The 12682-nt window shown below is 43.5% G+C and overlaps 1 protein-coding gene across 1 annotated transcript in view; it reads left to right on the top strand.

The window, feature by feature from the left end:
• HEPHL1 (hephaestin like 1) overlaps nucleotides 1-12682 on the top strand; it is a 63360-nt gene that overhangs the window by 37414 nt on the left and 13264 nt on the right. Inside the window, exons 10-12 of the mRNA XM_027087785.1 lie at nucleotides 2309-2522; nucleotides 7539-7678; nucleotides 10456-10596. Of these exons, the coding sequence (XP_026943586.1) occupies nucleotides 2309-2522; nucleotides 7539-7678; nucleotides 10456-10596 (495 nt within the window). The remainder of the gene's footprint in view (nucleotides 1-2308; nucleotides 2523-7538; nucleotides 7679-10455; nucleotides 10597-12682) is intronic.

Genomic DNA, 12682 nt, shown 5'->3' on the forward strand with positions numbered 1-12682 from the left:
TACTCCAAATGACCTCGCCTCACAAATCCTAGAAGAATGCTCTGGATTTATATCCGTGAGCAATTCAGGCCAAGAAAGAGGAATTTTTGTTGTTGTTCTCTTTAAGCACAAACATCAATTTAGTTACTGCTCTGAAGCATCAACCAGGCATGAGCAGCCCGGTGGTTGCTTCCAGGTTATGGACATGAACTTGTCTGCCTTCTTTAGTGACTGATGGTGGTCTCTTGATGAGTCCCAGATGGGGACTTCCCTATTTTCATTCTCTTGGGCACCCAGAAAGCAAGCTGCATTGGGTCTTAAGTTCATGGAGAGCCCATTGAAATACCAGTACCTGTCCCTTCTCTTAGTGATTCCCAAGCTAATTATATAACGGGGGCATTTTAATAAAAGATATAGAACAATATATAGCAGCATATGCTGTCTCATGAAAAGTAAGAATAGCAAGTGCTATGGGTGTTCAACATGTTTCTCCAACCCAACTTTTTCATTAGTCTTAAGAAGAAACCAATATTCTACCCAAGATGAGTACTTGCCAGCTCCGTCTCCTTTATGAATGGGTATTTGCTCCTTTACTCCACACTAGAACTGCAGTTTAGATGCCTCTCCGTGTCACTGGTTAAGAACTTGAGGTTTGAGCTTCAAAACTTTTGCCTAAGAACTGTCTCAGAGTAGGAGCTGCATAATCCTTGTCTTGTAAACTTCTAGTATTCAACATTTCTATATTAATACAATTGATCAATTATGAATCATGCCAAGGGATGCCTTGGGAACAATGATCTTTTTTTTAATGCACTCTTCAAGACCAAAGAGGGAAGAGGAGGAAAACAGCCAAATAGGTTTAACCCGTAGAAAGAGGCATTCAAAACTAGAGATGGCTGGAATAATTTTAGGGTTTTGGCTACTTACTCATGTGCCCTACAGGCTTCTAAAGAGCTACATGACGATGTTTTCCAGTTTATATTTGGTGGTGAGTATAAATCGGTTATTGCTGAAAAGCTTAGTTATTTCACCAATTCCTGTCCCATATCTCTAAGCCAAAAGGAGTGCCCAAAACATGGGTAGAGGAGCCTGTCAGTTGCAAGTCAAACGTTTTCTCTTTGAATCTTTTTTTTTTAAACCACTTTATTAATGTATGACTGATACACAAAAAGCTGTATATTTAATATATGTAAATTGATGAGTTTGGAGAGAAGTATGCATCTGTGAAAACATCACCACAATCAAGGCCTTAAGCTCCTCTTTGTTCTTAGAGAAGATAATTCCTCATCTGTTGAAGGAATGATGAACACATCGATCATGAGCTGCCTGGAGACCCACATAGGCAGAGGAAGCTCTCGCCATGTCTGTCTTCCGAGGTATCTTCTCTCTGGTTTTATAGAGACCCTTCCTCATGATGGTCACCACGGGGTGCTAGGGTACCCCATGAACCAGTGGTTTGGGCTCATCCTGAAGGGGTAACTTGTCAGTATTTAGACATGTGTAGCATGATAGAAGCTATCTCTGTGCTTTGTAGGTAGTTAACGAGACCCGCACTCTCACTCACCTCTGAGAACAGTCTACTAGAGGAAGGGAAGATTTATTGATCCAATAATTTCACTGAAAGTTGATACTTCCCAATAATTTGGTTTTATGTGATTTTATGGTGAATTCAGTTAAGATATGTGTACCTGATGCCAAGGCATCTGGAAAATTCAGCTTAAAAATTATATTGTTCTCAGTCAGACATGATTGTTGGTTTTTCTTTTCATCTGGCATCATGTAGACTTACCATTGGAAACAAGACCATCCTCTGCTCAAGGGCTTAATGAAGAAATACATTTGGCTTTAATAATAATACCTTATTTGTGTATTGTACTTTACAGCTTATGAACACCTTTAGGGCAAAAGTCATGACTTCAGAAACGTGACCTAATTTGAATTTTGTCTAGAATATTCATCTTACGGATAATGAGTTCCTTTTAAACTGGGTGGGGCGAAGATAATCATCACCTATCAGTGATTTTCTAGGAGTGACCATCTTCTAATAGGTGTGTACAATAGGGAAGACCCAGAGAAATCACCTGTTGGCAACAACTTTGCAAGTTTTATTTGTCCATGACAAATGAATTTCAGATGGTATTTTTTCCCCATAAGTAAATATATTCAGAGTAATTTATTCCCCTTGGTGTCTGATTTTTAAATACTATATAAAGATGATATTTTAAAAATCCACCTTATCGGTTATTTTGAAATAAATTACATAGGTTTGCTAACAAACCAAAATCAAACCTCGAGCATCGCACACAACGCCAAGCTATTTCTCTTCCAGGCATCTTCAGGGTGTTTTGCTCCACCCTGTACCACTTCCAGAGAGGCATGAATCAAATATATGAGGTCAGCAGCTGCGGCAACAAGGACCCTTCTGAACAGCCGTACGGGATGATAAGAACCTTTTACATCGCCGCTGAAGAGGTAGAATGGGATTATGCCCCTAACAAAAACTGGGAGTTCGAAAAGCAGCACTCGGACGGAGGATGGGAAAGGTACCACAGGCGAAGCCGCCGCGGAGTCTCTCGGGTGGGGTCTCACATGCTCCGTGGACGTTTGTCAAATGTGGAAACTAAAAATGCCCTGGTTTTGTCTGCCCAGTTCTGGCAGACAAGAGATTTTATTCCGGGGCACGAACGCTTAGGGAAACTGCCCTCTGCGTCCCGGGAAAGGGTCTGAAGTCATTTTAAGGGCGCTCCCGCGGCGGGCTCCGTCCACATCCGCTGGCTAGTTTCAAGGGTGGCTGTCGAACCAGCGAATGTGGCTTTGAGTGAGCGTCTGGACTGAAAGGGTTTGGGCAAAGAGGCCCATCTCACAGTAATCCTGGGAGGACAAAAGGATGCAGAGGGAGGCAGAGATGGTGCGTAGATCTGGGGTGAGAGGATGGGCAGCTGTAGATTGAGGACCGCGGGGGCCGTTGGCCGAGCGCTGACCGTGGGGGACAACCAAGGAGCACGTAGGAGGCATTGGCAGAGATCCCCGAGTTGGGACAGGAAAAGCAGTTCTCTTTGGATGACCTGGTACCCAGAAAGTCCGCCAGATTGACCCTCCTGGGCAGGACTGTCGGCCAATGCTAAGCACCAATGAATGAGCGGAGGCAATGAGATGCTGGGGTAACACCCAGGCATTGGTTTTGTTTTTTTTTTTTTTTTCCGGTACGCAGGCCTCTCACTGTTGTGGCCTCTCCCATTGCGGAGCACAGGCTCCGGACGCGCAGGCTCAGCGGCCATGGCTCACGGGCCCAGCCGCTCCGCGGCATGTGGGATCTTCCCAGACCGGGGCACGAACCCGTGTTCCCTGCATCGGTAGGCGGACTCTTAACCACTGCGCCACCAGGGAAGCCCGGCATTGGTATTTTTAAAAGCTCCCCAAATAATTCGAATAGCAGATTCTAGATTAAGAACCACAGCACGGGGCTGTTTTGTTTCTCTTCTTACGTGGCCTGTTTTGAGGGTTCAGGCTAATGCAAAGAATGTAATGGTGCCACCTTATGGACAAATGAAGAAACACAATGACTCTCCATTTTTAAAAGATTTGCCTCAAGGACAGGACGGTTTAAAATTCATTCAATGATTCACCAACCCAGTTTGCTGAACCAGACACCCCTCCTGCTAAACCAGTGCCGCCAATACAAGTTAAAGACTGATACTGCAGTAGAAAATGAAATGAATATTAATTTTGCTTTTTATAAAATGATTATTTCATTAACAGGCTGCCATCACTGAAGAAATCATCGTATAATAATTTTGTCACGTGTACAGTCTTAGCCCATGAGTGTGTAAGAAATTTATTTTCTTGAAACTCAGTGTAATTTCTGTTCTCAGCCCCTTCCCTCCGGGCTGGCAGGAAGAGCTAGCTTTGGTCTTCTGAGATTGTCTCCCAAGCTGCATTGAGAGATAGACAGAGGGTGCTGAGGGTGTCTGCACCCTGCCCCTGCCACTGTGGATTGTGCCCATAAATCAATAAAAACAAAGTGAGATGAGAGCATTTTCACCTATTAAAAACACAACAGATCTGTAGATAAAAGTGCAGTACAGAAATGAAATGCCAAGTCATCCCAGTGGCAATCTGTGGCACCCCTGTAGATCAGAGCCCAGGAACGAATGCCCCTCTGCACCCCAGTTGCTATGCCTCTGCCGTTTGACCCAAGGCCATATCATAGGACACCTCTAGTTTTCAGACTACCCCTCAGTATGTGTTTTCCCTGAGACATTTATTGTCCTGGTCAGCACAGACCCTCTGCCTCAACTTGGAACCTGGAAGTCTTTCCCAGAAAGGCAACAAATGGGACCATTGGCACAATGCCAGGGTCTGTGCAATGAGAAGGAGTTTGAAAATAGAGAGTAGGTTGCTATAGAGAAATAAAGTTATACCTAGCACTCCTGAGCTTGTGGACTGATATGCATGTAATTTAACTAACCTGGGATTCCAGACAAGACTCGCCATCTACCTAGGGTCTGTCATACAGAGTGAAATAAGTCAGAAAGAGAAAAACAAATACCGTGTGCTAATGCACATATATGGAATCTGCAATAACAGTACTGATGAACCCAGGGACAGGGCAGGAATAAAGACGTGGACGTAGAAAATGGACTTAAGGACACGGGGGGGAAGGGGAAGTTGGGACGAAGTGAGAGAGTAGCATGGACATATATAGACTACCAAACATAAAATAGATAGCTGGTGGGAAGCAGCCGCATAGCACAGGGAGATCAGCTCGGTGCTTTGTGACCACCTAGAGGGGTGGGACAGGGAGGGTGGGAGGGAGATGCAAGAGGGAGGGGATATGGGGATATATGTATACGTATAGCTGATTCACTTTGTTGTACAACAGAAACTAACCCAACATTGTAAAGCAATTATAGTCCAATAAAGAGCTATATATATATATATATATATATATATATATATAAAAAAGACTCGCCATCTATTGAGCACCCCCCATGAGCGAGGCATTTTACTAGGCCTTTTACAAACCCTATCTGATATGACCCTCGCCACACACTTGACCTATTCCATCAGCTCTGGCCCAGCATAATCATGTGACATCCTAGTGAGATGATAGAGCAAGCGCTTATGTGTTTCTTAATAGGTGTCTGACACAGACACAGCTTTACGGGTCTTAACTTATATGATCCTCACACCAGTAGTCCTGGGAGGTAGATGAATTATCATCACGTCATTTTGCAGAGAAGGGAAGCTGGAAAACAGCAGAGGTGGCTCGAGAGTCTGTGCTTGTCGCCACCACATGTTACTAGGACTCCTGGAAAAATAAAAGTAGGAGAAAAATTCTCTTCTCTTGGAAAGCACACAGTGGTGGGTAGAAGATATACATGCATTTGTTAACTACCTACTGTGTGCTAGGCATTGTGCAAAGTGCTGAGAAGGGCACACAAGGTCCTTTTCATACAGAATTCATGGTCCATGGGGCAGACACTAGAACAAGCACACTGAGTCATGCAGTCACTGTGGGGAGGGAAGCCCCATCTTGGGGGAAAGGCGGGGAGAGGGTAGGTGATCAGGGAAAGCTTCTGGGAAGAAGTAGTCTTTGAGCTGGGACACGAAGAGAGGGTCAGTTGAAGAGGTGGAAGTGTGCTCTCAGCACAGGAAGGCAGCAAGTGGGTGCCTGGAGGAGTGGAGGGCACGTGGAGCTCAAGAGAGTGAATGTTTAGAATGGCATGAGCATAGGGCATGTGGGGGGCAATGATAGGAAACCAGGTTTGGGAGGTTGGCAGAGGCAGATAGGGAAAGGGTATGAGAGCTAAATTGAGGAGTCTGCCAGTGGGAAGCCTTAAAAAGCTTTTCCACAAGGACCGACCAACATGTTCAAATTTGTGGCTTAGGATCACTCTGCCTGCAATGTGGAGCAGCGGTCCCCAACCTTTTCGGCACCAAGGACCGGTTTCGTGGAAGATAATTTTTCCACGGAAGGGGGAAGGCGGGTGGATAGTTCAGGCAGTAACGCAAGCGATGGGGAGCGGCAGATGAAGCTTCGCTTGCTCGCCTGCCACTCACCTCCTGCTCTGTGGCCCGGTTCCTAACAGGTCGCGGACCAGTACCGTACCGGTCTGTGGCCCAGGGGTTGGGGACCCCTGGAGTAGAGAATAGAGAGAGGAAAGGAGCACTGGAGGCAGAGAACATGGTTAGGAACGATTCCCGTTAATACAGGTAAGTGATTAGATTAGGTAGGTGGCTTAGAGTGTCGGCAGTTTAATAGTAGGGAAATGGAAGGATATGAGACACACTGTATTTGGAGATAAAGTCCATAGATTTGTTTCTATCTTCTGTGATGATCTAGCTTGGTGCTTTTGTGATCACTTGCAGATATGAATAAAGCAGTAAAAAATGTATGTCCCTTGATGTTCACATTCCCAGCAGAGGTCAAACCAACAGTGCATCCTTCTGCCTTCTTGTTTCAGCTCTCCTACAGAAACGAGTGTCCTCTTGGTCATCTGTTTAGTGCCACTTTGTTTTCTTCTTTGTGCTTTCTGTTGGTGATTTAGCTGTTTAAAATGGCTCCCCCAGCTTGGGGCTGAAGTGCTGTCTAGGGTCCCTTAGCACGGGAAGGCTGTAATGTGCCCTTACAGAGTAAATACAGGTGCTAGATAAGCTTCATTCAGGCATGAGTCATAGTACTATTGGCCATGAGTTCAGTATTTATGGATCAGCAATATCTATTGCATAAGATGTCTTTAAACAGAAACACACATCAAACAAGGTTATATATTGATCTGTTGATGAAAATATTGTGACCCGAGGTTCGAAGGAACCTAACCCGGTGTTTCCCCTAGGAAAAATGGTTCAGTATTTGTTCATTCAGTGTTTGGGGTGACTCTCTAGAATGTAACTACTGTGAATAACAAGAATCAACTGTATCTGTATTTAGGGAATTCCCTGATGGTCCAGTGATTAGGACTCTGCACTCTCACAGTTGGGGTCCAGGTTCAATCCCTGATCAGGGAACTAAGATCCTGCAAGCCGTGCAACATGGCCAAAATATATGTATCTATTTGTATGTCTATGCACAATACACAACCCACAGACTTTCTTGAGCTCTTTAAAATGGAAAAGCATAACAAGGTACAGAATGAGACATATAAAATCTGGAGGAATGCAGGGTGGTAGAATGTGTGTGTATGTGCATGGGTGAGCATGTGGGTGAGGTTAGTTAGTTCCAAGAAGAGAAGTGCAACCTCAAAGGGCTCTTATGAGTCTCTAACTAAAGCTGGTCAGGGATTGAGTGCCAGTAGGGCTTTAGAGCAATGGTTCCCAAGAGTGGACCATAGTCCAGTGCCGGACTGCCTACATCTGAGCACCCAGAGATGCTTTCAAATGCAGAATCCTGGTCCCACTCCCCGAGAGCCTGGTGCAAAAAACCAGCTCCCCACAGAGATCCTGATTGCTGCCAAATTTGGGAAGTACTGCTCCAGTGCACCCCCGAATCATACAGAAGCACTCAAGGATTTTCTTACCCTCTAACAACTTTAATTCCTGTTGCTTCTGATTTGCAGACATGGAGATATATGTATGAACCACACTGAAAACTGGATTGGCTCTCAGTACAAGAAAGTGGTTTACAGGGAATACACCAATGGAGAATTTGTGGAGATCAAAGCCCAACCGCCACAAGAGGAACACTTGGCACTCCTGGGTATGGCACAGATCGCAGCCGTGCACTGCCAGCACACACACACACACGCACACACACACACACACACACACACACACACACACACGTCTGGTTAGACTTCTGCCCAAGAAGGGATGGAAGGAACAGAGCAGCCTGACTGCATTCATCCAAGTAGGACAACTTCCTGCTCTCCCGTTATCAGGGAGTGTGCTGCATGCTTGGCTCATACAAACAGTAGCCGTAAGAAGACTACCAGATGATGCGCAAACAGGAATTCATATCATCAGGGCAGTCTAACCAGTACCTGTTGCCCTGAAGTTCCTTTGCCACCCCTCTGCTGAGCCAGGAAATTTTCATCTGAAACAAGCTGATGCCTCAGAACAGCAGGCAGAGTGTTTGCATAACTTCACCAAAGTTCTCAATCATCCATGCACAGCGCCTTACCAACACACCATGAAAATCATTCTGACAAAAGAGGAACCCCTTACTTAAGAGAGGTGCTTGGGTGAACGGCCTAGATTCAGTTCCAGGGGCCCTAACTCCTGGCCTTCTCAGAACCGACTCTGCCTGTGTGGGCTACCTGACCTGGAGATCAGATAAGCTCTTCCTGCTAACCTTCCCCACTTTTCTTCACCTGAGCATCACCAAACCTGACTCCATTACGAAGATGCCATCTTAAAGCAGAGGGCTAATCTAGAGGACTTTTAGAAATCCGTCTCCATTTTTAAAAGTACAAGGCAACTTATATAAATAGTAAGGCTGTAATGTGTTTTATTATTAAAATAAGGCACCACGAGGTTACTAGATTCATAAATTATGAGACAGCCCGTCCATCTTCACCATCTATTAACATCAGCTCCCAAGCTTGTTTGTCATACCAAATGAGTAATCTCCCACGGGAACATTCCTTCTTTTGAGCCCTGTGTGTGGCCAGATCTCTGAAGAAAGGGTGCTGATCTTGCGGAGGCGGCTGGGCTGCACCCCCACCCCCCAAGAGCCCCGGTTTGGTTTGCTCAGTAAAATGACACAAACCAGCGACTTCATCAGAGGCAAGCCCAGCAGCACTTCAGCCAGTGGAGCGGGAGGCCCATCTATTCATTTTCTGCAGCTCAGGGAGAGGTCTGCATTCCTGAAGCTGCAAAGGGCACAGGACAGGCCCGCCTCTGGTCATTACTGTTCCCTGTGACCCACCAGGCGGTAAATCAGAAAGCATCTGCTCCCTCTCACCAATCCAGCAAGGCATGTGCAATTTACGTGGTCGTGTATACATAAATAGTGATCTTAACATATGTATGCACATGCCCCATCTGTAACTCTACCCCAAACTACTGCTTAAAAACATGCCTAGATTTTTCTTTTCTAGATTTATCATTAAAAGAGTGCTTTTCAGACACTTTCTGATTCATACTAAATATTTCTTCTGAAGACAATAATAGTCCAACAAATTTTAGATTTATTTAGGCCTTTCATCAGTAAGGTTATCCCTTGGTATCCACAGGGGATTTGTTCCAGGACCTCCATGGGTACCCAGATGCTCAAGTCTCTTATATTAAATGGCTTAGTGCTGTCGGCCCTCCGTATTCATGGACTCTGCATCCACTCATACGGACAGCCAACTACATTTCTCAGAAGAGCAATTAAAACCATGGTTTGAACCAGTGAAGAATGGATGGGTGTGGTCTGACTCTCAACCGTGGTATATCTCCCTATGAATGTAGAATGCAAATACATATTGAGAACCACTGAGATTGGGTCTGATGTGCTTCCAAGATGGAAGTCTGTTTCCACCTCTCTCAGGCAATGCCTTGTGCAGACCCCTTTGTGTATGATACTTTGTCAGTGTGGCTGAGCAAACTAGGTTTGTGGCACATTCTGGGCACCAAGAGGCACCTGTCATAGGTGAGGGTCATCCCACAGTAACGTGGGTGCAGGCCTCTTCAGAGATGTGTGGGCCTATTTCCACTGGCACTCAGGCTGGTTGCTTGTAACAGAAATGTGTACACATGAGGTGCTGAAAAGCACATGTCTCATGCAGGTATCCAAATACTGAGAAACAGCATTGGACATTTGGACATGCATTAGTGAAATCACTGTATTGGTCATACATCAATACATATGTTTTAATTTTGTTATCTTAGCAATCCCTTTTATACACATCATTTCATTGTATCCTCACTATTATATCCATTAACCAGATAATGAGTAGTTTTAGGCTTACCAAAGGTTACACACAGAGGGATTACAACTGAAAGTCACCATATCCTACATCATTAGTATGCATGGAATTATATATATAAAATATACATATATTTTAATTTAAAATTTTTAAATTGACATTATATTTTCATAGTCATTTGTTTTCCAATCCCTTAATGATAACAAAACGGGCACTTGTTTCTGAAACAAGTGTCCTGTGGCTATAGCTTTTCCTGGAGAGTATGTCTCAGCAATATAAAAGTTTAAGCATTTATTGAGTATTTACTGTGCTTCAATCCTTACTGTAACCCTCTGAGAAAGGTGTTATTAAACTCATGTTACAGATAAGGAAGTTGACTCAGGTCACTTAACTTACTCAAGGCCTCTCCAATAAGTAAGTAAAGGAGGCAGGATTTGAACCCAGGCTGGTGCAATCGCCAAACATGACGTGATATTTAATGCTATCAATATCTCCCTCTAGAGGAAATACACTAATAACGGTGCTAACCTTCGTTTATTTTGTCAAATACTACCTACATGTAAATTACACCAATGTTGAAAAGAGCAACGACAATGCACACAGGTCTGTGTTTTGCCTTCAGGCCCAATGATTCATGCTAAGGTGGGCGACTCCATCCTGATCATATTTATGAACAAGGCCAGTCGGCCCTACTCCATCTCAGCCCACGGAGTGGAGGACATGGAGAGTGGGAAAGGACTCCCAGTGCCTGTCACAAAGCCAGGTAACTTACCCCACAGATCTGCTCCATCCCGATGAATACTGCAGACTCAACTCTTCTCTGATCTTTTCTGAACTCTGAAGGGTTTTGGAGAGCTCATTGTAATGTTAATGTGTTCCAACCATTACCCCAATATGAAATCACCATTCACCCAATGACCAAGTGCTTATGGAGTTCCTACAGCTCCATTAGGAACCTTAAAGGGTATTAAGACATAACAGCTAACACATATTCAGTGTTAACATTGTGCCAGCTTTTACATTTAAAACAAAAATTTTTAAACTCATTTATCCTTAAAATAACCCGGGGAGGTAGACACTAACATATTTCATTTAACCTGATACCATCAATTGTAATGGCCATGATTACTTTACCTGTTACTAAAGAAAGAAAAGAAAAAACATGCTGCCAATTAAACTTTAACATGCCACTGATTGAAAGATGCATCCTGACATCAGATGTGCTAAATTGTGAAAAATGTGCATCCTGTAATTGATGAAGTATGGTAGTTATGCCCATTTAACAGGTGACTGAAGCAAAGAGGAGTAAAGAACTTAACCACATCAGACGTTAGTAATAGCGGAACTCAGTTTGTTTGACTTCAGGACCTGAGCTCTTAACCACACATTTCTCTCAAGATGTTTAAAATGAGTTTGATAGAAAAAAAGATGAATCATTTCAGCAAGAGTGCAGATTACGCAAGATGAAATTCTAGGTGGTGAAGAATTTCAAGAATATATCTGAGAGTGTTGATAAAATTTCAGAGAAGGAAAACCCGTGAAGACTGATTGTCTAATTAGGAACAATTAGGGAAGGCTTTATAAAGGAGATAGAACTCCAGCTGGCTTTTAAAAGATGCATTGAAGGGAGAGAAGAGCTCACAATTTAAGGAGCTTCCATAATATTTACACAGTTAAAGTGTGCTTGTGATAAATTTCAAGAGCCCCTGTGACCTTCAGTTATGAAATTGATAGCAACCATAGGTATAATTACAGGGGAGTTATATTCCATTTTACCTCTGATGAATACATAATAGCATTATAATAATGCTATATAATTGCAATAAAGGTCATATAAATTTTTAAAAATTTAAATAGGTATAAAGAAAAGAAAACAATCTAATGCATCACTAGAAAAAGTTAGTAAGGTATCTATTCAAGGTTGGGTTGTGGGAAGGAAAATCGTTATTGGCTACTATTCCAACTTCTGCCACTCCCTACTCCCAGTATCAGAAGCTGCTTCAAGAAACTTCTCATGAACATCTAAATGTCTATCTACAGAGAGATAGTCAATTTTGGAATATTCTTAGAATGGACCATTGTACAATCATTAAATGACATTTAAGAAAGTTTTAATAACATGGGAAAGACTTGTTAAGCAAAATACAAGCATAGAAGAAAGACCAGAAGGGAAATAAGCCAAAATGTTAATAATGGTTTTATCTTTGTGGTGGTATTTTAAACAGCAGAGTGATCATCTTTTCTACTTCCTCACATTTTTTATACCTTCTAGGTTTTCTCTAATGGATGTGTCTTGCTTTGATGAAGAGGAAAATGGTTTAAAATGGATCAAAAAAGCTATTAAATATATTTATTTTTGATGGTTGAAAGCAACTCTAGAGGGAGGAAGAAAGGTGCCTATTAGCCATGGGGAGTGGGGAGCTCTGGTAGGGCTGTGGGCAAGTTGGTGTGACCCCTCCCAGGCTGTTGTGCCCTGGTGGTGAGGAGTGGCAAGGGACACAACTTCTCTATGCTGACTGGCCTTCCAAGAGTCCTAGATGTGAGGGTTATGAGAGTAGGGAGAAAAATGTTTAGAGCATGGCAAAGGAGAAATTATTACTATTTTTTTACTGGAACTCAGAGGGATTCAGTCCCCACAAGGGTCTCTAATAAGGCAGAAAGATTTGGAAGAACCCAGAGATTAGATGTAGGAGCAATAAACTAACCTTGTGCAGGAAGTCCAGGCAACTTGGAGAAGAAAGTTTAATCGGGGCATGCATGCGATGAAGAGAGCAAACTAGCATTTTAAGAAAAGTAAGCCCCTATCAGTTTTCTCCTCCCCCTCCCCCTCCCCCTCCCCTCCCCCTCCC

Source organism: Aethalodelphis obliquidens, unplaced genomic scaffold (genome assembly GCF_003676395.1).
Source record: "Aethalodelphis obliquidens isolate GAN/ISIS:26980383/991018 unplaced genomic scaffold, ASM367639v1 scaffold60, whole genome shotgun sequence".
Lineage (NCBI taxonomy): Eukaryota > Metazoa > Chordata > Mammalia > Artiodactyla > Delphinidae > Aethalodelphis > Aethalodelphis obliquidens.